This window comes from Sorex araneus, chromosome 5 (assembly GCF_027595985.1).
Source record: "Sorex araneus isolate mSorAra2 chromosome 5, mSorAra2.pri, whole genome shotgun sequence".
Lineage (NCBI taxonomy): Eukaryota > Metazoa > Chordata > Mammalia > Eulipotyphla > Soricidae > Sorex > Sorex araneus.
In genome coordinates, this window is record NC_073306.1 from 22,723,523 (window position 1) to 22,745,496 (window position 21,974).

At 44.8% G+C, this 21,974-nt stretch overlaps 1 protein-coding gene across 1 annotated transcript in view; it reads right to left on the minus strand.

Annotated features, from left to right (window-relative positions):
• SCP2 (sterol carrier protein 2) overlaps nt 1-21,974 on the minus strand; it is a 75,247-nt gene that overhangs the window by 51,675 nt on the left and 1,598 nt on the right. The window contains exons 2-4 of the mRNA XM_055140055.1: nt 19,636-19,693; nt 5,023-5,094; nt 1,001-1,132 (exon numbers count right to left, since the gene is read on the minus strand). Of these exons, the coding sequence (XP_054996030.1) occupies nt 1,001-1,132; nt 5,023-5,094; nt 19,636-19,693 (262 nt within the window). The remainder of the gene's footprint in view (nt 1-1,000; nt 1,133-5,022; nt 5,095-19,635; nt 19,694-21,974) is intronic.

Consider the following 21,974-nt stretch of genomic DNA (forward strand, 5'->3'; position numbering starts at 1 on the left):
GAGACTGTGACTTTGAGGGCAGGGAAACAGTACAGTGGTTAGGGAATATGCCTAGCACGTGGCCTGATGCGGCTTTGATCTCTGGTACCACATGGTCTCCTGAGCATCGTCAGGTACGGCTCTAGGCCTCTGAGCACTGTCAGGTGTGGCCCTGAAGGTCCTGAGCACCACAGGAGGATGCATAGGGCCTGAGCAGCACCACTTCCTTGGGTCCCTGTATTGGAACAACAGGTCCAGTTAGCTAAGAATTTCTGGTGGGGCCCTCAAGTCTTCTGAGCAAGGCTCGAGAGGCCCAAATAGGAAGTGTGAAACTTATTATTTGTAATTACATCCCAATAAAAAAAAAAAAAAACAGTGTCAGGACTCAAGCCAGAGCCTCACACGTGCAAGAGAAGCAGCCTCGCACCGTGCAGCTGTACCCCGGCACAGGAACCGTGTGTGCTCGGGGCCGCCTCCAGGAGGGCTCTCCTGAGGAGTGCAGGGAACCAGGCAGTGCCGGGCATGTGCTCCGGCCCTCTCACCCGTCTCCCTCGCCCCTAAACTTTTTGGTATTTATTTATTAACACTTATTTAATTTGGGGTCATAATCTAGCCGTGTTTGGACCATACTCCTGGCTCTGTGCCCTAGGATCATTCCTGGCCATGCTTGGGGGGAACATATTTAGTGCCAGGGATCAAAGCAAGGCAAGAGCTTTATCTGTTGTACTATCATTCCAGCCCCCAAATTAATTGTTTGAATAGAAGCAATATCTGGTCCGTTGATTGAGGGCTCCCTGAGTCACACCCAATGCTGCTGGGACAGGTGGGGCGAGGGATAAAACTCAGGACCTCACACGTGCTCTACCACTAGTTACCTCTGGGTTCAAAATTATTATTATTTTGTTTTTTACAAAAGAAGCGCATTATACAGCAATCTGCCTGGTGATCATGTGAACACGTGGACCGGTGAGTGACAACCTCACCTCCGTTTGCGAGCACCAGGGGAATCTGCACTACTCACCCCCCTGAATCAGCTGCCGGGCCATGAACAAGGCGGTGGAGCCCGTGGCACAGTTATTGTTGACGTTGATGATGGGGATTCCAGTGAGTCCCAGGCTGTGATAGATGGCCCTCTGCCCGCAGGTGGAGTCGCCTGCAGAGAAAAGGAAATTTAGACACTAGCAACTGCAACCTGGGAATTATGGATTGGTAATACGATGTCATTAATACAGCATTACGGCTTCTTCAATATTATTAAGCCTTTTCCTTGCAAATCCCATAAGCAGAAAAATAAAAGCACTATTGCCATTTTAATTAGAAACAAACATCACCTAGTTTGCACGTAAAAACAATACTCCAAGGAACAGGAGAGATAGTCTGGTGGGTAAAGTGTTTGCCTGGCACACAGCTGGCCTGGGTTTGATCCCTGGTACCATATCTTGTTTCCTGAGCCTTGACAGGAGTGATCCCTGAATGCAGAGCCAGAAATAAGTCCCAAGCACAACCAGGTTTGGCTCCCAACACCAAGCTCATCATCATCATCATCATCATCATCATCATCATCATCAATACTCCTCAGAACACATAGTACATGTGCACATTTTTTATGTAATGCAGATAGGACAGTAGATCAAGTAAAAGTAAACAATTCAATCTGGCTAGAGATATGATACCCAAGGGTTGGGGCTACAGCTCAGCGCATGAATGCTTTCCTTGCATATGTAATGCCCTGGGTTCAATCCCTGGCACCACCACCACCACCACCATCACACACACGAAGGTACTAACATCTACCTATACTTTCTTGAGCTAAAGAGATCATTTAACAGGCTGAATGCATGCTTTGCGTGCTAGAGGCCTGGGTTCAATCCCTGGCATCACAAAGTACCCTATGAAGAACCTAGAATAATCCCTGAGACCACCAAGTATAGTTCTCAGACCACCATCCACCTCCTACAAAGGAGAAATAACAAGATCAAAGAAGTTGGGGCTGGAGCGATAATATAGTGGGTTGGGTGTTTGCCTTGCAAGCAGACCACCCAGTTCCAATCCCCAGCATTCCATACGGTCCCCTGAGCACCATCCAGAGTGATTCCTGAGTGCAGAGGCAGAAGTAACCCCTGAGCATCACCAGGTATGATCCAAAAAGACAATATATATACACATATATATTTCTTATATTTATATTTTACATTATACATATTTCTTTTATATATATAAAAGAAGCATTCCTCACCCCACCCCAAGAGAGGGCTGCCAGGGGTACATTTTTCTGTTTTTACTTGGTTTTGGTTTATTGTTCTGGGTCCACACTGGCAGTGCTCAGGGGTTACTCTTGGCTGCACTCAGAGATCATTCTTGGTGGACTCAGAGGGCCTCACCTTTGTGGTGCTGGAGGTGGGCACCCTGTTGTGCCAGGGATGGAAAAAGAAATGGCTCTGTGTGTGTATGTGGTGATGCTAGGACTCAAACTCAAGGTATCATACATGCAAGGCAAGTGGCCTACCACTGGTCACACCTCCAGCTCCCAGAGAGGATCTGACACAATAAGCAAATGCTCCTGAGCCATATGTCCCAGACCAAAGAAGCTCTTCATATACAATGTAGAACAGTCACCAAGCACCACTAAGTAAGAAACTAAAAAGCAAGATATATAATGGTTCATTAGGGGCTGGAGCAATAGCATAGCGGGTAGGGCATTTGCTTTGCACGCAGCTGACCCGGGTTCGATTCCCAGCATCCCATATGGTCCCCTGAGCACCGCCAGGAGTAATTCCTGAGATGCAGAGCCAGGAGTAACCCCTGTGCATTGCCGGGTGTGACCCAAAAAGCAAAAAAAAAAAAATAAAAACAAATAAAAAATAAATAAATGGTTCATTAGGGGATGGAGAGAGAGTATAGCAGGATGGTACAGTATATCATTTGCCTTGAATGCCAACCGGCCCAGGTTCAATCCCTGGCATCCCATATGGTCTGCTGAGCACCACAAGGAATAATTTCTGAGTGCAGAGCCAGGAGTAATTCCTGAGAATTGCTCAATGTGGCCCCCAAATAGACAAAAACAACAGAAATGCAGATCATGCCACCTTGTGTATAACAAGAGAGAGGAGAGGGCTGGAGCAATAGCACAGAGGGTAGGGCGTTTATCTTGCACGCGGCAGACCTGGGTTCAATCCCTGGCATCCCATATGGTCCCCCGACACTGCCAGGAGTGATTCCTGAGTGCAAAGCCAGGAGTAACCCCTGAGCATCGCTGCGTGTGACCCAAAAAGAAATAAAAACCATGAGGGAGGAGAAAGGGAACTTGCACCTTCACGTCCATTTGTCTATATGTACATAATGGCCTGCCAAGATACACTCCATGTCCAAGGACTGGGCCCCAGGATCCAAAGGGACAGAGAAAGAATGAGGCTCTATAGAACTATCTACCTTCTGTGATTTTTTTCTTTGTTTTATTTTTTTTGGGGGGGACATACCCTGCTGTGTTCAGAGGTTACTCCTGGCACTGCACTCAGGGATCACAACTGGCAGAGTTCAGAGGACTCTATGGGATGGAACTCATGTGAGTCACGTGCAAGGCAAGCGCCTTACCTGCTTGCTATACTATCTCTTCAGCCCCTCGCCTTTTGTATATTTTGGACCAAGTAAATTTCTTCCCAGGAAAACTGAACTGAACTGAACTGGTCACAAAACTGAACTGAATTGAAAAAATGTTAATTATGGCTCTAAAGATAACTAAGGGGGCTGGAGCGATAGCACAGTGGGTAGGGCGTTTGCCTTGCACGTGGCTGACCCAGGTTCAATTCCCAGCCATCCCATATGGTCCCCTGAGCACCACCAGGCATGATTCCTGAGTGCAGAGCCAGTAGTAACCCTTATGCATCACCCTTATGTAACCCAAAAAGCAAATAAATAAATAAATAAATAAATAAATAAATAAATAAATAAAGATAACTTAGGAAACACCAAATGTAGAAAAATGGCAGAAGCAGATTACCAAGAAGCATGTATATGAGGACTTTGTTTTCTGAAAGAGAACACAGTAGGTGTGATAATAACCACATGCATGTCACTGAGGGCACAGGCCAAATAACAGTTAAAATCTCTGGATAATGGGATTCCAGGTAAACTGCTCCTCATGCTTTTCTGTGTTTCTTAATATTTTACAGTTGGTAAATACTACTTTCCTAAACAAAATTTTAATGAAAAAATGTACTAGATGATGCTAGAGAGATAGTAGGTACGGTGGTTGCTCTGAATACAGCTGACCTGGGTTCGATCCCCAGTACCACATATAGTCCCTTGAGCACAGAGCCAGGAGTAAGCCCTGAGCACCACTAGGCATAGCCCCAAAACCAAAATTTAAAAATTATGAGGGGGGCTGGAGCGATAGCACAGACGGTAGGGCATTTGTCTTGCACGCAGCCAACCTGGGTTCGATTCCCAGCATCCCATATGGTCCCCCAGCACCACCAGGAGTAATTCCTGAGTGCATGAGCCAGGACTAACCCCTGTGCATCGCAGGGTGTGAACCAAAAGGAAAAAAAAAATTATTAGGTACAAAGTCAATGCATATAAAAAGTAAAACCTCATCTGAAAATTCATCTTCTGAATTTACCATTTCAAGGTATAACTACACATATTTTTTTCTATTCTTATTTGGTTTTGGTTTTTGTTTTGGGTCCACATTGGCAGTGCTCAGGAGTTACTCTTGGCTGCACTCAGAGATCACTCTTGGTGGGCTCAGAGGACAATATGGGGTGCTAGGGATTGAACCGTCATCAGCCGTGTGCAAGGCAAACATTCTACCCACTGCACTATCACTCCAGCCCAATTTTTTCATTTAAATATATATAGATAGACACACATATTTATATATGGACACATACAGACACATATAAATGGACACATACAGAAAACCTAAAAATGATGGGAGTGGGTTTTTAGTTTTGAGAATTGAAGTTCACAAATACCTGGGCATTATTTATATAGCTGGTATTAGAGTGAAGTAGCAGTTGTTTTAGCGTATAATTAATCACTTACCATAAACATAGCCAACACATGCCTGTTCCACTGCTGAGTAAGGGATCTTTGCATCATCTAAAGCCTTCAGACCTAGAAGAAGAGACAAGGTGATCAAATAGTGCCTTACACGTTTGGTCTGGGAGAGGGAAAAATAACTGTGGTCTTCCCAGAGCAAATCTGCCTCTCTGTAGTTAGCCTATGTTTGGTTCAAAGGACAAATCTGTTTTTTTTTTTTTTTTTGGTTAGATTTTTGGGCCATATGTGGCAGTGCTCAGGGCTGACTCCTGGTTCTGTGCAGAGGGATCACTCCTGGTATGCTCAGAGGACCATACAGGGTGACAGTTATCAAACTGCAAGGCAAGTGCCCTCCCCACTGTACTATCACTACAGCCCCTGGACAAATCCTTTTTCTAATCACCTCAGAACACTCCTTTCAAAACATGGTATTTCTTCCTCTGAGCCATTCCTCTAACTCTCTAAGTACGTTTTTGAGTACTTCCTTGATTCTTAATATTTTTGTGACCAATATGTACATCTGTAGCACTGTCCACTGTCATCCCATTGCTCACTGATTTGCTTGAGTGGGCACCAGTAACGTCTCCATTGTGAGACTTGTTGTTACTGTTTTTGGCATATCAAATATGCCACAAGTAGCTTGCCAGGCTCTGCCATGCAGATGGGATACTCTCGGTAGCTTGCTGGGCTCTCCGAGAGGGAAAGAAGAATCAAACCCAGGTCGGCCCCATGCAAGGCAAATGCCCTACCCACTATATTATCACTTCATCCCCTCCTCGCCTAAGGAGGGGTGAAAATGTACATCTAAGTACAAATATCTTAAATTCTAAGTGTCTATAGTCTTAGACTTATTTAAATTATCTTTTCTAAATTCCAGAGCCTGGCAAGCTACCCAAAATGTATTCGATATGCCAAAAACAGTAACAAGTCTCACAGTGGAGACATTACTGGTGCTCACTCGAGCAAATCGATGAACAACGGGACGACAGTGCTCTAAATTCCAAGCTCCATAATGGCCAGGTCCTTATTGTCTTCATCTCTGTGGCCCCATCACACCTCCACAGAGCAACACTGGATAGTAAGTCACCAGTGGGGTGGAGGGCCACTCATATGGTCATCTTACAAAGGCAGGATCAAGAAATGGAGCTGTACATGGCCTGGAAGCTGGCCTCACATGCTGGGGGAAAAGTCACCTCAGCTAGAGAAAGAAACACCAGGTAAAGTGTGGTTCGAGGACACACTGGGGATGGGAGATGTGAGCTGAAAAGTGGACTATAGATCAAACACGATGGCCACTCAATACCTCTATTGCAAGCCACAACACCCAAAAGGAGAGAGAGAACAAAAGGGAATGCCCTACCACAGAAGTGGGATGGGGGGATGGAATGGGGGGATGGGAGGGATACTGGGATCATCAGTGGTGGAGAATGGGCACTGGTGAAGGGATGGGTACTCGAGCACTGTATGACTGAAACACAAGCACGAAAAGTTGTAAGTCTGTAATTGCACTTCATGGTGATTCACTAATTAAAAAAAAAATTTTTTTTAAAGAAATGGAGCTGTGGGGCTGGAGCGATAGCACAGCGGATAGGGCGTTTGCCTTGCACGCGGCCGACCCAGGTTCGAATCCCAGCATCCCATATGGTCCCCTGAGCACCACCAGGGGTGATTCCTGAGTGCATGAGCCAGGAGTGACCCCTGTGCATCGCCGGGTATGACCCAAAAAGCAAAAAAAAAAAAAAAAGAAAAAAGAAATGGAGCTGTAAGGCTGCTGTGCCAAGGCACAGAAAAGAGCAGAGGAGTAAATGAGTAAAATTGTTAAAATAAACCAGGATGCCCGTGGAGATTGTACAGTGGTTAGGGAGCAAACCTTTTATGTACCTGACTCAAGTTACAGTCCAGATTTCATGTGTAATTAATTGATTCGTTGATGGGGCTGGAGTGATAGCACTGCAGATAGGACATTTGCCTTGCACGAGACTGACCCAGGTTCAATTCCCAGCATCCCATAGGGTCCCCCAAGCATTGCCAGGAGTGATTCCTGAGTGCTAAGCCAGGGGTAACACCTGAACATTGCCAGGTGTGACCCAAGAAGAAAAAAAAATTGATTCGTTAATTAATAAAACTGGGGAAAGGGAAAGTGGAAGCTGGAGAGAAAGTGTGAACTCAATCCTCATCCACCATAATGAGATGCAAAAACATGTCTAAAACCCCACTTAGAAATTTGCATTGGGGCTGGAGTGATAGCACAGCGGGTAGGGCGTTTGCCTTGCACGCGGCCGACCCGGGTTCAAATCCCAGCATCCCATATGGTCCCCTGAGCACCGCCAGGGGTGATTCCTGAGTGCATGAGCCAGGAGTGACCCCTGTGCATTGCTGGGTGTGACCCAAAAAGCAAAAAAAAAAAAAAGAAATTTGCATATAAGTGGGTCAACATGGAAAGTATCGTGTTAAGTGAAATGAGTCAGAAAGAGAGGGACAGACATAGAAAGATTGCACTCACGTGTGGAATATAAAGTAACATAATGCGAGACTTACACCCAAGAATAGAAGAGATGTGTACCAAGAGGATTGCTCACATGCTGGGGGAAAGGCAGCTCAGATAGAGAAGGGACCACCAAGTGAAGGGCGCTTGGAGGGCCCGCTTGGGATGAGAGACTCGAGCTAAAAGTAGACTATAGACCAAACATGATGGCCACCTCTATTGCAAACCACAACACCCAAAAGAAGAGAGAGAGCAAAAGGGAATGCCCTGCCACAGAGGCAGAGTGGGGTGGGGGTGGGATGGGGTGGGTGGTGGGAGGGATGCTGGGATCATTGGTGGTGAGGAATGGGCACTGGTGGAGGGAGGGGTACTCAATCATTGTACGACTGAAATGTAAGCACGAAAGTTTATAAGTCTGTAATTGTACCCCATGGTGATTCATTAAAAAATAAAAAAAATTAAAAATTAAATAATAAAATTTTAAAAATAATAATAATAGGGGCTTGAGCAATAGCACAGCTGGTAGGGTGTTTGCCTTGCACACGGTCGACCTGGGTGGGTTCGATCCCCAGCATCCCATATGGTCCTCCGAGCACCGCCAGGAGTAATTCCTGAGTACAGAGCCAGGAGTAAGCCCTGTGCATCGCCAGGTGTGACCCAAAAAAAGCAAAATAATAATAATTAATAATAATAATAATAATAATAATAGTAATAGTAATAATAATAAAGAAATAAAACCCCATTTAGAAAGATGGAAATAATCATCACAAAAACTAAAGCCAAAAGAGTTCAGAGAAGCAGAACCCTGGAGATTATATGTCACTTTGTGCTTTTCAAAAAAAATTGTTTTAACCGTTTTAAATATATATAATATTTTGAATTTATTTTTCCTTTAGGTTTCTGGACCATACCTTGCAGTGCTTGGGAGACCAGGAAGTACCAACCATCAAACTCAGGGTCTCAAACATGCAAGGTATGTACTTGCCTAATGAATCACATCACCATCACCAGTCCCTATTTTGAAATTTTTTAATTAAGTTGATACATAGGAGATTTTTTTTTAATCAGGTCAGTTATCCTTTCCTGCATATATATAAAAAAATAATACTCAAACTATAATGTTGGTGATATATTAAGAAGAGCATTCTCATATACTACTAATGCAAAAGGTATAAAAATAATCTAGCAAGAGTCTTTTAAAAGAATGAGGATTCAGGAACCAGGGAACACTTTGAGAAAGCTCCAAGGGCTGAAACACATGCTTTGCATGTAGGAGACCCAGGTTTGACCCCCACACCAAACGGTCTCCACGCACCACTGCGAGTGGCTCCTGAGCACAGAAAGAGGAAAAGGCCCACACATGCTGGGTGTGACCGTGTGACCCCTAAAAAAAAAACAAACAAGCAAACAAAAATTATATCCCAAAATTATTTATTCTCACTGTGCTTAATAGCCTACTTCTAGCCTCTGTTCTCAAAAATAACTAAAGCTGAGGACAAATATTTATTAAAATGTCTATTACAGGGGCTGGAGTGATAGCACAGCGGGTAGGGCGTTTGCCTTGCACGCGGCCGACCCGGGTTCGATTCCCAGCATCCCATATGGTCCCCTGAGCACTGCCAGGAGTAATTCCTGAGTGCATGAGCCAGGAGTAACCCCTGTGCAATGCTGGGTGTGACCCAAAAAGCCAAAAAAAAAAATGTCTATTACAGTGCTGGGGAGATAGCTCCAAGGACTGGCGTGCATGCAGGAGGCCTGGGTTCAATGCTCAGCATCACTGAATGTGCCCCTGCCCCCAAAAGGGATGTTCTGCTTAGAATTCAAATATATCAAAAGTCACAAACCTAAATGTCTAACCAAATAAGGCTTAAACATGCAATTAAACATGCAAAGATGTTAAGAGAAAAGAAGAAATATCAAACAAAAATGGACAAGAAAACAGTACCATGTTAAGGCACTTGACTTGCACAAGACCAACCCAGGTTCCACCCCCAGCAACACAGATGGTCCCCCCACCCCCAACCCCCCACACACACCGATTCCTGCGCAGAGACAGGTGTAAAACCTGAGCACCTCACAGTGTGACTCCCAAACAAACAGAGTTTGGTTCAAACAAACAGATACTAGTTCAAGTATCTCCCACTTCAGAAAAAGGCAGATGCTGCTTGGAGACAAGTGTCCAGAGGAGAATGTTTAAGAACACCAAAGATACAAACAGTAACTGAACAGCTTCAGGGTCTGACGGATCCCTGGGAGTTGCTTCTGAGCACTCCTGGTGTCATCCAAAAAAGAAATTAAAAAGGAGTCCACCCAGGGAATTGACTGCAGCGAATGGAGCCTCGTAAACCAGTCTTCCGGAGATGAGATGCTCCAACTCCCTGCTTAGTAATATCTAAATGCTGGCTTGAATAGCAGCCACTTAAAACAAAATACCTGATACTCTCAGAGATAACAACGGCTGCCTTACAATTAACTGCAGTAAATCTGAGTGTTCCTACACCCCAGCTAGCAGGCATGCCAAGATTTTCCAGGAGGACAATGGCACTTAGCAATTTCATGGGAGCAAGGAGCTGTAAAATGACACTTTTAGCATTCCCCTAAACAACTGACAGCTAAGCTGAAAGTGGCTCTGGGCCTCAACCTATTTCCACCATGCAAAGAAGCCTGGAGATCTGACTTCAGGGTCTTTGGTTTGGTTTTTAAGAAAACAACCAAAGAATGGTCTCTGCCAAAATTCAGATTCCACGGTTTAACCGGCTGAAGCCTGGTGCCAGCCTCCTAAAGAACAACTACAGAATGTAGGGAGCCATTTTACAAGCCTGGCTCTTATCTTCTAGTCAAGAGGTTGCTTGGGATTCCTGTAACAAATCAGCCACTGCTGATCTTATCATTTCACCATTTGTCTCTCACTAGCCAACGCCCATGCCTGATCTGCATTTTACTACTGTTCCTATGGGGGTCCAAGCATGCATACTATACCACCTCCTCCCAGCAGAGAGGTATAAGTATTGTAACTGCAGTAAAAAAAACTCTCTCTCTCTCTCTCTCTCTCTCTCTCTCCTCCTCCTCCTCCTCCTTCTGGCTCTGCGTCTGTTCATTCAGCTGCGTCCCCTCCTTAGCCCCATGAAGGGTCCTCCCTGCTGGACAGGACGGGACCCCCACACCTGGAGCCCAGCGTGGGACAATAAGGGACCACCGAACGCCCGGTCCAGTTTATGTCCGCCGACAAATTCACAGAAAAGTGAGTATCTCTGAGGGTCGCCTCTCTCTTGGCGCACACCCTGGTATGGGACCGGGCTCGAATACAGTCTTGTGTTAAGGGCGAGACGGTCACTGGTGGAAGGCTTGAATTCCCTTGTCTTGTGTGTATGTGTGAGTGATTGTGCAGTCTTGGATGTCCTCGTCCTTGTACTGAGTCTGTGGCTCCACGACTTGGCATCCTTAAGATCCCTTTAAGGTTACGGAGTCCGATTGGGCTGTCTGCGATTCCACGAGGAACATATGGTCTAGGGTGGTGCTGGTTTAGACACCAGCCGCAAGTCCCCTCTCAGGCTGATCCACTATGGCTAAGTTCCTCACCGGCCAGACATGCATCTGAGTGGTCCATTATGAGTGCCCCCGTCCCCCCCTTCTTGTGATAAACCATAAGTCTTGTTCTTCCTGTACTTTCATTTCTGTCGAATTGGTAGAAACAGCCTACCAGTGACCCTTTTCTTTCTGTATTTTCATTTCTGTCGAATTGGCAGAAACAGCCTACCAGTGACCCTTTCTTTTCTCTTCTTGCTTTATGGCCTGCTTATCCTCTGTTTCCAAGGCTCCCTCAGTCTGTGGGGATGAGGCCACCCCCATGCAGGGGGCTGACTCCTCAAATTCTACTACTATAGACTCTGACCATCCTGCTTCCCTACCTGAGCCTTCCTGCGCAGAGGCGCATCCGAGGCTTTATCCTGTGATTTCTGGTATCTCTGATCCCTCTCCTCCGGAACCTGAACCCCTGCCCCTGGAGGACGGGGCTATCCTGGAAGATGAGGTGGCAAGGTATCAGCCATCAGCCCCTTGGCCCCCGTCAGGAAAACAGCCACCCCCTTATCTGTCCCATGCCACTGCCTTTTTTAATTCCCCATATGACGCCAGTGAGGCAGTCCGCCAGCTCGCCCGGGACACTGCCGCCTTACGCGCAGTCCTCCAACAGAAGCAGGAATATGTCCAACTTTTGACTCAGATAAGGCAGCTGGATAAGGAACTAGTGAGTGCCCTGCAGCCTTCTACCCTGTCCCGAGGACCTAGTGTCTCTCAAGGACCTAGCAGGAAAAGCTCGGTCTCTCCTTCACCCCGCCACACTCTAGCTTTAAAACCCATGGCTGCCTTCCCAGTTACCAGGTCCCATTCTCGGGCCCCCGATGACCCCACCAAGGGCCTAGACATGCTCCTCGCAGACGGTTATTCTCCCGGAAAGGGTCTAGGAAGAAACCTCTAAGGCATGCCTGAGCCGCTAGCCCTCGCCCCAGTGAAAAATGACCACACAGGCTTAGTTTTTATTTTCAGTAACTGCCACTGCTCCTCCTGCACCCCACACGGATAAGTTCATGTGGAAGTTCAATGAACCTGTGTGGGTGGACCAGTGGCCCTACCCATTGAAAAATTACAGCCCACCATGTTGTTAGTGCAGGAACAACTCTCAGCAGCCGTCAAGGCCAGCAGGGCCCGGCGCCCCACCCCCATAGAACCAACCTCCTCCCCCTGGAACACACCCTTTTTTTTTTATATAAAAAAGAAAAACGGCAGCTGGTGACTGCTACAGGATCTACGAGCAGTAAATAAAACCATGGTCATTTTTGGGGCACTTCAACCTGGACTGCCATTCCCAGCAGCCATTCCTTCAGAAATGTATAAGACAGTACTCGATTTAAAAGACTGCTATTTCTCAATTCCTTTGCATCCTGATGATCATCCCCCACCTTGCCTTTAGTTTGCCAGCTACTAATTAGAAATAGCCCAATGTACATTGAAGCAACCCCATTGTCAGGGGGATAAGACCAAAGATAACATGGACGTCCGTAGGGCAGGTTCAGGAATCTCAGTGTGAACGTGGTGAGTGGGGTGCGCACCCGCGTGGAAGACGGACCGGTCCGAGCGAGTGCAAGAGTGTGCTTTGTGCGTGTGCCCTTAGTGTGTGTATTTGTCTCATTATTTTTCTCTTAGTTCTGCTTATTATTATGAGCAGAGAAGGCAGGAAAATGCAAGATCATGTGGTTAAGTGTTTAATAATATCAGGAATGAAAAAGTATATCACTAAGGTAGCCTATTCCCATGTCTGATAAGACGATACTAGTTTCCTGCCTCAGAACTAGTCTTGACCAAGAAAGAAAAATGCTAGCATCTGACCACCTTAGGTTTCAACAATTTTGAAAAGGTTTTGCCGGCTTATATCAACAAAAGCACTTCTTGACTCGCTCTTAACAAGCAGGAAACTGGCTGAACAGGCTGAGAAACGGAGAGCAATGTTCCCAATTGGCCGACAGGGCTTAACTTTGCCCTGAGGACTGCTCTTTCCTTTCTCAGTCTATCAGTTTTCTCCCTGCCATTTCTGAAGGGTCAGATCGATAGATCAACTGCAGACGTGTGCACATGTACGTGTGATGTTTTTAGTTAACTTATTGTCTGTCTGTCTGTCTGTCCGTCTGTCTGTCTGTCTATCTATCTGTGGAACACTCGAGTATTAGAGCTAGTTTGAAGTCAGTAATTCTTAGACCTGGGCAAACAAGGTAGGTCAGAGTGATATGAAACCCAGCAATTTAAAAGATCTAGGTATCTTTAGAACTTGTTAGATCAGGTTTTAAACAAAGATTTCTAATCAGAATATGGTGCCTACAAAGAAACTGAAATTCTCAATCTAAATTTCTTATTGGAAGAACATTAATAGTTATTAACAGTTGAAATTCTTTTGAATTTCAGTATCTGTACTATCTAGAAAAAACTACAGAACTAGAGCCAGAAAACTAAAAAGTAAAATAAGAATTCAGAAAGTGCAAGGCTTTATCTTACAAGCCTCAGCCAATTTTAATGAGGAATTTAGCTGTTTTTCAAGCAACAGAGGTACAGAAACCCTCATAATAAACAAAGTTTTCTTATGTTTCCATAAACATTGACAGTCCAAATGTTTTTTTCTATGCTATCAAAGTTTGGTTAAAAAAAAATACCCAAAGGGCTCTTTCTGTGTTTGAAAGCATGTTTGTATTGTGGAATTGATAAAGTTAGAAAGCTCGTGATTTGAACTAAGGTACAAGAACTATTGAACTTAATCCAAAGAAGGTTTACTCATATTTCATAAAAATTGATGGTTTAAAGGTCTTATGCTGTTGTGTCAATGTACATATATGTAGGATAACATGGGGTTTGTCCTTTTAGCCTTGCCTTAGGGAACATAGTTTACCTTAAGGCATGTCCTTTCTGTATGGACACAGGAAGACAATATTGTGCTTATAACTTGGGAGTTGATTGACTCCAATAATGTTTACTCCTGGGCATCTGCTTTCTTAACTCAAGTTGCCCTCAGTTCCTAGCACCACAAAAGCAGGATCCCGACGAGGGACAGGACGGATCCAGGGCAAGCGGTGAGTTATGTGCTACCCTGGCATCGAAATGGGCCAGGTCAAAGCGCCACAATACTCAACTATAAGTTGAGGGTATGATCATGGACAATGCTGTCATGATCCAAAAGTAACGATGAGATTTGGACCCTGCTGGGGTTAGGAAGATTAACCTGGCCTGAGGCCTGTGGTCTGGAGATGTCCTCAAGAAAAACCAAACTTTATATCTCTTACTGTGCTCATACAGAATAACAGTGTTAGAAATATTAGAAGTAGATTTACTATAACTATTTAAGTAGATTACTAGCTCACACCCTGACACACCCTTGTTTGGAATCACACCCTTGAGTGGATCTCCTTAGATGAGATTTCCTTAGATGAGATTTTGTTAATCTCCTCGAGAAATGGTTTTACTCTTCTTCGTTTATTTGTTAATGTTCAACCCACCTTTGTGTTACCACCCTATGTAATTTGCTATATAAACTAAGACTGTGGGGCACTGAGGAGAGATAGAAGAGACGGGGGAGAGAGAAAGAAGACAAGGGGGACAGAGCTAGAAGAGACAGAAGAAGGAGGCGGAAGAGAGAGATAGATGCAGAGAGACAGGCGCAGAGAGACAGACCGAAGAGAGCACAGTGGCACACACATAAGCAGAGCACAAAGTGAAAGAAGTGAGAGCGAGCCGAACAGAAAGAGGAATATTAGAAGATCCAGAGAGAGATCGAGAACGGGGAGGAAGCAACGAGAGAGACGGGAGTGTATAGAGAGGAGATTGGAATAAACTGCGATTGGACCAACCAGCTTGGCTCCGTTCCTTCCTTCGCCTGCCTCATCATCGCCATCAATCTCCCCGTGGTGGGGGAAGCGGCTGGAGACTACTGAACGCCGGCAGCGGGAGAGATAGAGCCCCGCTGGGCCCTCTTCTTTTTGGTGTTTTTACACACATATACATCTGCATTGGATTATTAGAATGTGAGCTGAAATAATTGTAGTAAAAACAGGTTCGAAAAGTAAGGGTTTAGTTAAAACATGAGTTTTTTAGTTATAAAATTGGTTGCAAAACTTATCCTACCAGTGTTTTATTTGATCTGAGATTTTTTGATAACTAAAAATTTTTAAGCTACTTAGCTCAGGGTTATAAGGGTTAGCTCAGGGTTATAAGGGGTTAATCTCAGATGTCAGCTTGAGAGTTTTTAAAGATTTTCCCTGGATCTACCCATCCACCTGCATTCCCAGCTCAGCAAGCTCTGCCTCAGTCAGACTGGATATGCAGACCCTCCCTAACCTCAACAGTGAATTCTAATCACACTCTTGCCCAGCAGATAAAACTTGCTAATTTAGTTTCTTAACTGTTCCAGGTATCTGGTTCTTGCAATTTTGTAAATGAGAAGGGCTTGGGAAACAATTGATTCTTTTTTTTTTTTCTTTTTGGGTCACACCCAGCGATGCTCAGGGGTTACTCCTGGCTTTGCACTCAGGAATTACTCCTGGCAGTGCTTGGGGGACCATATGGGATGCCGGGGATCGAACCCAGGTCGGCCGCGTGCAAGGCAAACGCCCTACCCGCTGTGCTATCACTCCGGCCCCTGATTCTTATATTTACATTATAATCCGATAAACACACAAAAAAGAGAAAGTGGGAAACCTCCTTGTAGGAGGAAAAGGCTATGCTTATATTTTAACAGATGACAGACCTACTAATACACTCCGGGCCCTGCTATGGCCTCATCTGGAGTAAAATTCATCCTCCTGACTCAGTCTTCAGACCACCTGAGACTCCACAGCCCTCCAAACTTCAGCCCAGAGCAGATCTCAGCTGGAAGTCACAAGAAAATCTGAAGAAGAGTTAGCAACACAGAACCTGCATGGGGAAGCACAGGCTGAACTGGCCTGAGGACTTAGTCTGAAATTTACAGTATCAACTTAATCCTGATCCTCAGAGAACTTTGTACACAAGTGTAGAATCCTTACTGTTTCATGGTGATCTGTGAGTGTTCCAAAGATGTCTCTGGTTAATTTCTAATGTAAAGTGAACTTTTGCCCAGTGAATATATGTTGTAAGAACTTTAGTTGTAACCATCTTTAAAGTTTTTTGAATGTCTATAGAACTGACCTAATGCTTTTGAAATGGCACTGCAAGTAGTTTTGTCATGTTAAATGAGATGATTGGTAATTTGTGTCCAAACTTGGAAGATCGTGTTGTACTAAGTTCAGTAAAAATAAGAGTTTAAACTTGTGGGATGACTATAAGGAATATAGATTTATGTCTTAAGTCAGAAAGATAATGGATGTAGATATCATCAGTGGGAAAAAGAAAGGGAATCCTGTTAAAGTGAAGTTGATTTTGAAATGGGTTAAGGAAAGTTACAAGACAGAATGAATATAAAGGAAAGTGTAGAAGGTTTGAGGTTGTGTTTTGAGAAAAAGAAACTAATCAATCTATATTGTTGTAAAAACTCTTTAAATGTATCTGCAGAATTGTTCTAGTATCCAGACTCCTGTAACAGTGCTCTTAGATCATGGAAAATCAATGTTTTCAACATGGAACTAAATGAATTTTATGTGATGGTCACTGTGCTTCCCTGAATCCTCTACGATGAAGGAGACTTTTTATCCCCACAGGTAACCTATCACCCCACTCAGAAGAGGGAGGTGATATCCACTCTAACCATAGCCACACTGTTTGGAATTGGACTGGCAGCTGTTTGGAACTGGAGTGACAGGAATCGGGACTGGTATCAATTCACTCACAATCCAGCAGAGCGAATTCTCATCCCTTCAAGCAGCTACTGATGAGGACCTGGAGAGGATCAAAACCTCCATCAGTCATCTCGAGAAATCCCTGACGTTCCTGTCTGAAGTGGTGTTGCAGAACAGGAGAGGACTGGACTAATTATTGTTGCAACAGGGGAGGATTATGTGCTGCTCTAGGAGAGGAATGCCGTTTTTAATGCTGTTTTTATGCAGATCACACAGGAGTGGTCCTGATTCCATGACTAAACTCAGAGTAGGACTTAAGATTACTTACTCCCCTTGTTGGGTCCACTGTCAGCTGTATTATTGTTAGTTACTGTTGGCCCTTGCGTTTTTAATCGAATCTTGGCTTTTACTAGACAACAAATTTAGCAATTAGAAGTCAAGCTTACACAGGTTTATTATCATTGGCTTGATTTGCAGGACGCTCACACCTCCGTTCAGACTCATACCTCATCTCCCCCCAATTCTCTACCTTGAAGGATGCTGGGCTCCCAGGGATTTATTCTTGTGAATCAAGTTGCCAGGCAAAGCACTGCAAGGGAGGGCTGATACCCGGGCCCGGCTCCCTGTGAGGTATTCCAGCATAGCATAGAGGTTGCTCCAAGACCAGGGACTGATGGGGCCTGTGAGGAGCCCCCTGCATAAGACCCAATCATCCCTTCCCTCCTCTCCCTACAAAAATGGAGTCTTTGTGTCACAAGGGATACCGGACAATGCCTCCCCTGACCACATTTAATTTAAAACAAAAAAGGGGGAGATGTAGGGAGTCATTTTACAAGCCTGGCTCTTATCTTCTAGTCAAGAGGCTGCTTGGGATTCCTGTAACAAATCAGCCACTGCTGATCTTATCATTTCGCCATTTGTCTCTCACTAGCCAACGGCCATGCCTGATCTGCATCTTACTACTATTCCTATGGGGGTCCAAGCATGCATACTATACCACCTCCTCCCAGCAGAGAGGTATAAGTATTGTAACTGCAGTAGAATAAACTCTCTCTCTCCCCCCTCCTCCTCCGCGTCTGTTCATTCATTCAGCTGCGTCCTCTCCTTATCCCCATGAAGGATCCTCCCTGCTGGACAGGACGGGACCCCCACAACAGAACAAGGACGACAAATCTCAACAACTGTCTTTGAGGTCCCAGTTACTAGCATTCACCCACATTTTTCGTTGAACAGTTTGAACACCCCAGAGAATACACAATAACAACTCCGTCACCTCAGTAAGTCACACACCAGCCTGGTAATAGAAAAGAATTTTTTCTACATGAGTTCAGCTAAATAGAAAGAGGGAAAAAAAAAAGCCAGAGTGGTCAACGGGTCAACGTACTTGCCTTGCAGGCAGCAGACCAGAGCCAGGAGGGGCCTCCAGCACCAATGGATGGAACCCGCCCTGAACCCCATCCTCAAAAAGAAAGAGAGTGAGAAACCAGCACAGAGATGTTTTTCATTATCTCTGTGGTGATTTTGTTGTTGTTGTTGTCTATTTATCACCACTGTAGCATGCATTCTGAATGTTGTTCTCTCTTTTCTGGAAATGGAAGATACTAGTTTTGTCTTTACCTAACCCTAACCTTGTGTGCTTACTTCAGAGGACCAAGCTTACCATTTGATGACCCTCTCTTTCTCTCCCACAGAGCTCTTTGGACCCAACAAACAGCTGGATAGCACAAAACACCAGACATCAGATGCCACTGTCTGCTCGAGTGAACTAGTAAAGAACACCCAAGGTCTCAGGGCCAGAAAGAGCACAGTGGGTAGTAGGACACTTGCTTTGCATGTGACCTTACCCAAGTTCAATCCCCAACATGTAGTCCCCTGAGCGCTACCAGAAGTAATTTCTGAGCACAGAGACAGGAGCAACCCCTGAACATCACTGGGGGTGACCCAAAAACAAAAACAAAAAAGAATGCCCGAGCTCTCTCCCCTCCGTCCTTTCCAGCGAGCATCAGGCAATTGTCTACACGGTTTCTTCTTCCTTGCCTGGCTTCCTGAGTGCTGCAAAGTCGCTCCACTATCCAAACAGGCTGTACAGCACTATTCACAGGAGCCAGAATCTGGAAACAACCAAGCGCCTGAGAACGGATGATAGGACAAAGAAACTATGGTACCTCTAACAATGGAATACTACGCAGCCTCCAGGAAAAATGAAGTCATTAAATCTGCTTATACATGGATGACATGGAGAGTATCATGCTCAGTGAAATGTGTCAAGGACAGACAGAATGATCACATTTATTGGCAGAAAAAAATATATATATACACATAAACCAAAAAACATAATATGAGAATAATATGAGAATAATGGCCAAAGACAGCAGAAACAAGGGCCAGGAGGACCGGTCCATGGTTAGGAAGCTTGCCACAAGTTGTGGGGGAGCGCAGTTAGGACAGAGAAAAGACCACGATGACAATGATAGTTGGAAATGATCACTCTGGATAAGAACTGAGTGCTGACGGAAGTAAAGTGATATACATGACAACCTTTCAGTACCTGTGTTACAAATTACAGTACCTAAAAGGAAGGAGTGGGCATAGAGAGAAAGAAGAAAAGTGTCTTCCATAGAGGCAGGTTGGGGGGGTGGCGGGAGGTAAACTGGGGACTGCGGTGGCAGGAAATATACACTGGTAAAGGGACTGGTGTTGGAACATTGTATGACTGAAATCCAATCACAAACAACTTTTTATCTGTGTACCTCATGGTGATTCCATTTTTTAAAAAGAGAGAGAGGAAAAACAGGCTGCACAATAAACTATGACGTTCAAAGACTAAACATTCCATATTACCAGCTTCTTTCGCCAAGTCAGGGTAGTCTCCTGTATCCTCTCTTCCGGGTTTCGAGAACTAGGGAAAAAAAAAAAGGGAGGAAATTATGGGAACAAATAATTTTGTTCAAATAAACAAATAAGCAAAGAAAATAAGATTTTCTCCTTAAAAAAAGCATCACAGAAAATCATCTATTCATTTTTAACAAAGACATGAGTAACTATCACGCTCCTGAACTCCGGTAACAAATAGAAAGTACCGGGGGAACGAAGAGTGAGTATGAGAGAGCACAGCGGCTAAGGCACTTGCCTGGCATGCAACTGATCCTACTCGAATCCCTGGCATCACAAGTGGTCCCCGGAACCCTGACCCTGAGCACAGAGGCAGGAATTTCATGAGCACAGTGGGTATGGTCTCAAAAACAGAGAAGGGTGGGGGGGAGAAAGAACTACACCAGAGAGATAGTACAAGGGTTAAGACACTAACTAGTCTTTCATGTGACTGGCCCTGGTTTGAAACCTGGCACCACATATGCTGCCAGGAATGAGCACAGAGCACAGAGCCAGAAGCAGCTCTTGAGCACTGCCAGACCCAACCCTCAATCCTCCTACCCCACCCCACTAAAAATATCTTGGAAGTTTCCTAGGAAGTTTCCAGTCCAAAGGAAATAACAGGCAACGATAAGGCAGACTGATGGTACTATATAGGCACAGTCTAGGTCCAGGGTCCTGGACACTCTAGTAGCATGGAGGCAACTCTGTCCATTAAAATCCTACGTGTCTCTACCGTTATCTCTCCAGTTTTGGAAGGAGGTCTAGAAAGACTTCCCAGAGAAACTGAAGTATAAGTTAAATAGCTGAGCAGGCTGAACCCATGCTTTGTACACAGGAAGCCTGGATTTGAGCCCCAGCACCACATGGTTCCCTGAACACAGTTTGGACCGACTCATGAGCACAGAGCCAGGAACAGTTCCTTGACCAATGCAGGATGTTCTGCAAAAACAAACATTATCACAGGGCCAGAGATAGTATAGGGGGTAGGATGTTTGCCTTGCATACACACAACCTGGTCAAGTCCCAACACAGTATATGGTCCCCCAAGCCCTGCCGGGAGTAATCACTGAGCATGGAATCAAGAGTTAGCGCTAAGCACTGCTGCATGTGACCAAAAATCTAAAATTAAAAAAAATTGGGGCTGGAGCAATAGCACAGCGGCTGACCCGGGTTTGATTCCCAGCATCCCATATGGTCCCCTGAGCACCACCAAGAGTAATTCCTGAGATGCAGAGCCAGGAGTAACCCCTGAGCATCGCCAGGTGTGACCAAAAAAAAAGCAAAAAAAAAAATATATATATATATGGGCTGGAGAGATAGTATAGTGGGTAAGATGCTTTCCTTAAACCCAGCCAATCAGGGTTCAGTCCTCAGCATCATCCCATACGGTTCCCTGCTGAGCATTGCCAGATGTGGCCCCAAAGCCAAAACAAAAAACAAAAACAAAAATTTTGAAAATTGTATCAGAATCTCCAGTAAGAGTACATGAAGATTAGGTCTAAGGCCCCTTACACACATACATTTACACTTCCCCATTCTCCTTGCATTGCTGAATCTCAATTTTATATTAAATCAGAGGTCAGGGGCCAGAGTAACAGTACAGTGAATGCTGTAACGACCCAGGTTTGATCCCCTGCACCCCATATGGCCCCCCAAGGACCACTAGGAGTAATTCCTGAGCACGGAGCCAGAAGTAAGCCCTAAGCACAGCTGGATATGGTCCAGAAAACAAATTATATGCATTTTAAACAAATTATATAATTGCAAACAAATTATATATATTATAAATCTGCTCTTCATACTCCCAATCTTTTCTTGCAGTACCATAACACCATCCCAATTTAAGGAAAAAGAAATGCATCTGCTTCCCAAGGAGTTAGAAAACTCTGGGCTTTTCTAGTTAGCCAGTAGAATCAGACATCCAACAACCTGTGGATTGTTGACTGTGTGACTGTGGTATAACAGCATATTTTCTTTTCTTTTTTTCTGTTTTTAGGCTACATCCAGTGGTGCTCAGGGGTTACTCCCTGCTATGCAGTCAGGAATCACTGGTGGCAGTGCTCAGGGGACCATATGGGATGCCAGGGATAGAATCTGGGTCAGCCACCATGTGCAAGGCAAACAAATGCCCTATTTGCTGTACTATCATTCTGCCCACTACATATTTTTCTTAATATGTGTATGACCCACCCAAATCAGACATCCCTCTTGGATGTAAAGCTGTACTACAGAAATTTTATATTATCAACATAGGTTTATGATGGCAAATCAGAATTTAAGAAAAAAAAATTTGAGAAGAGAAGTCC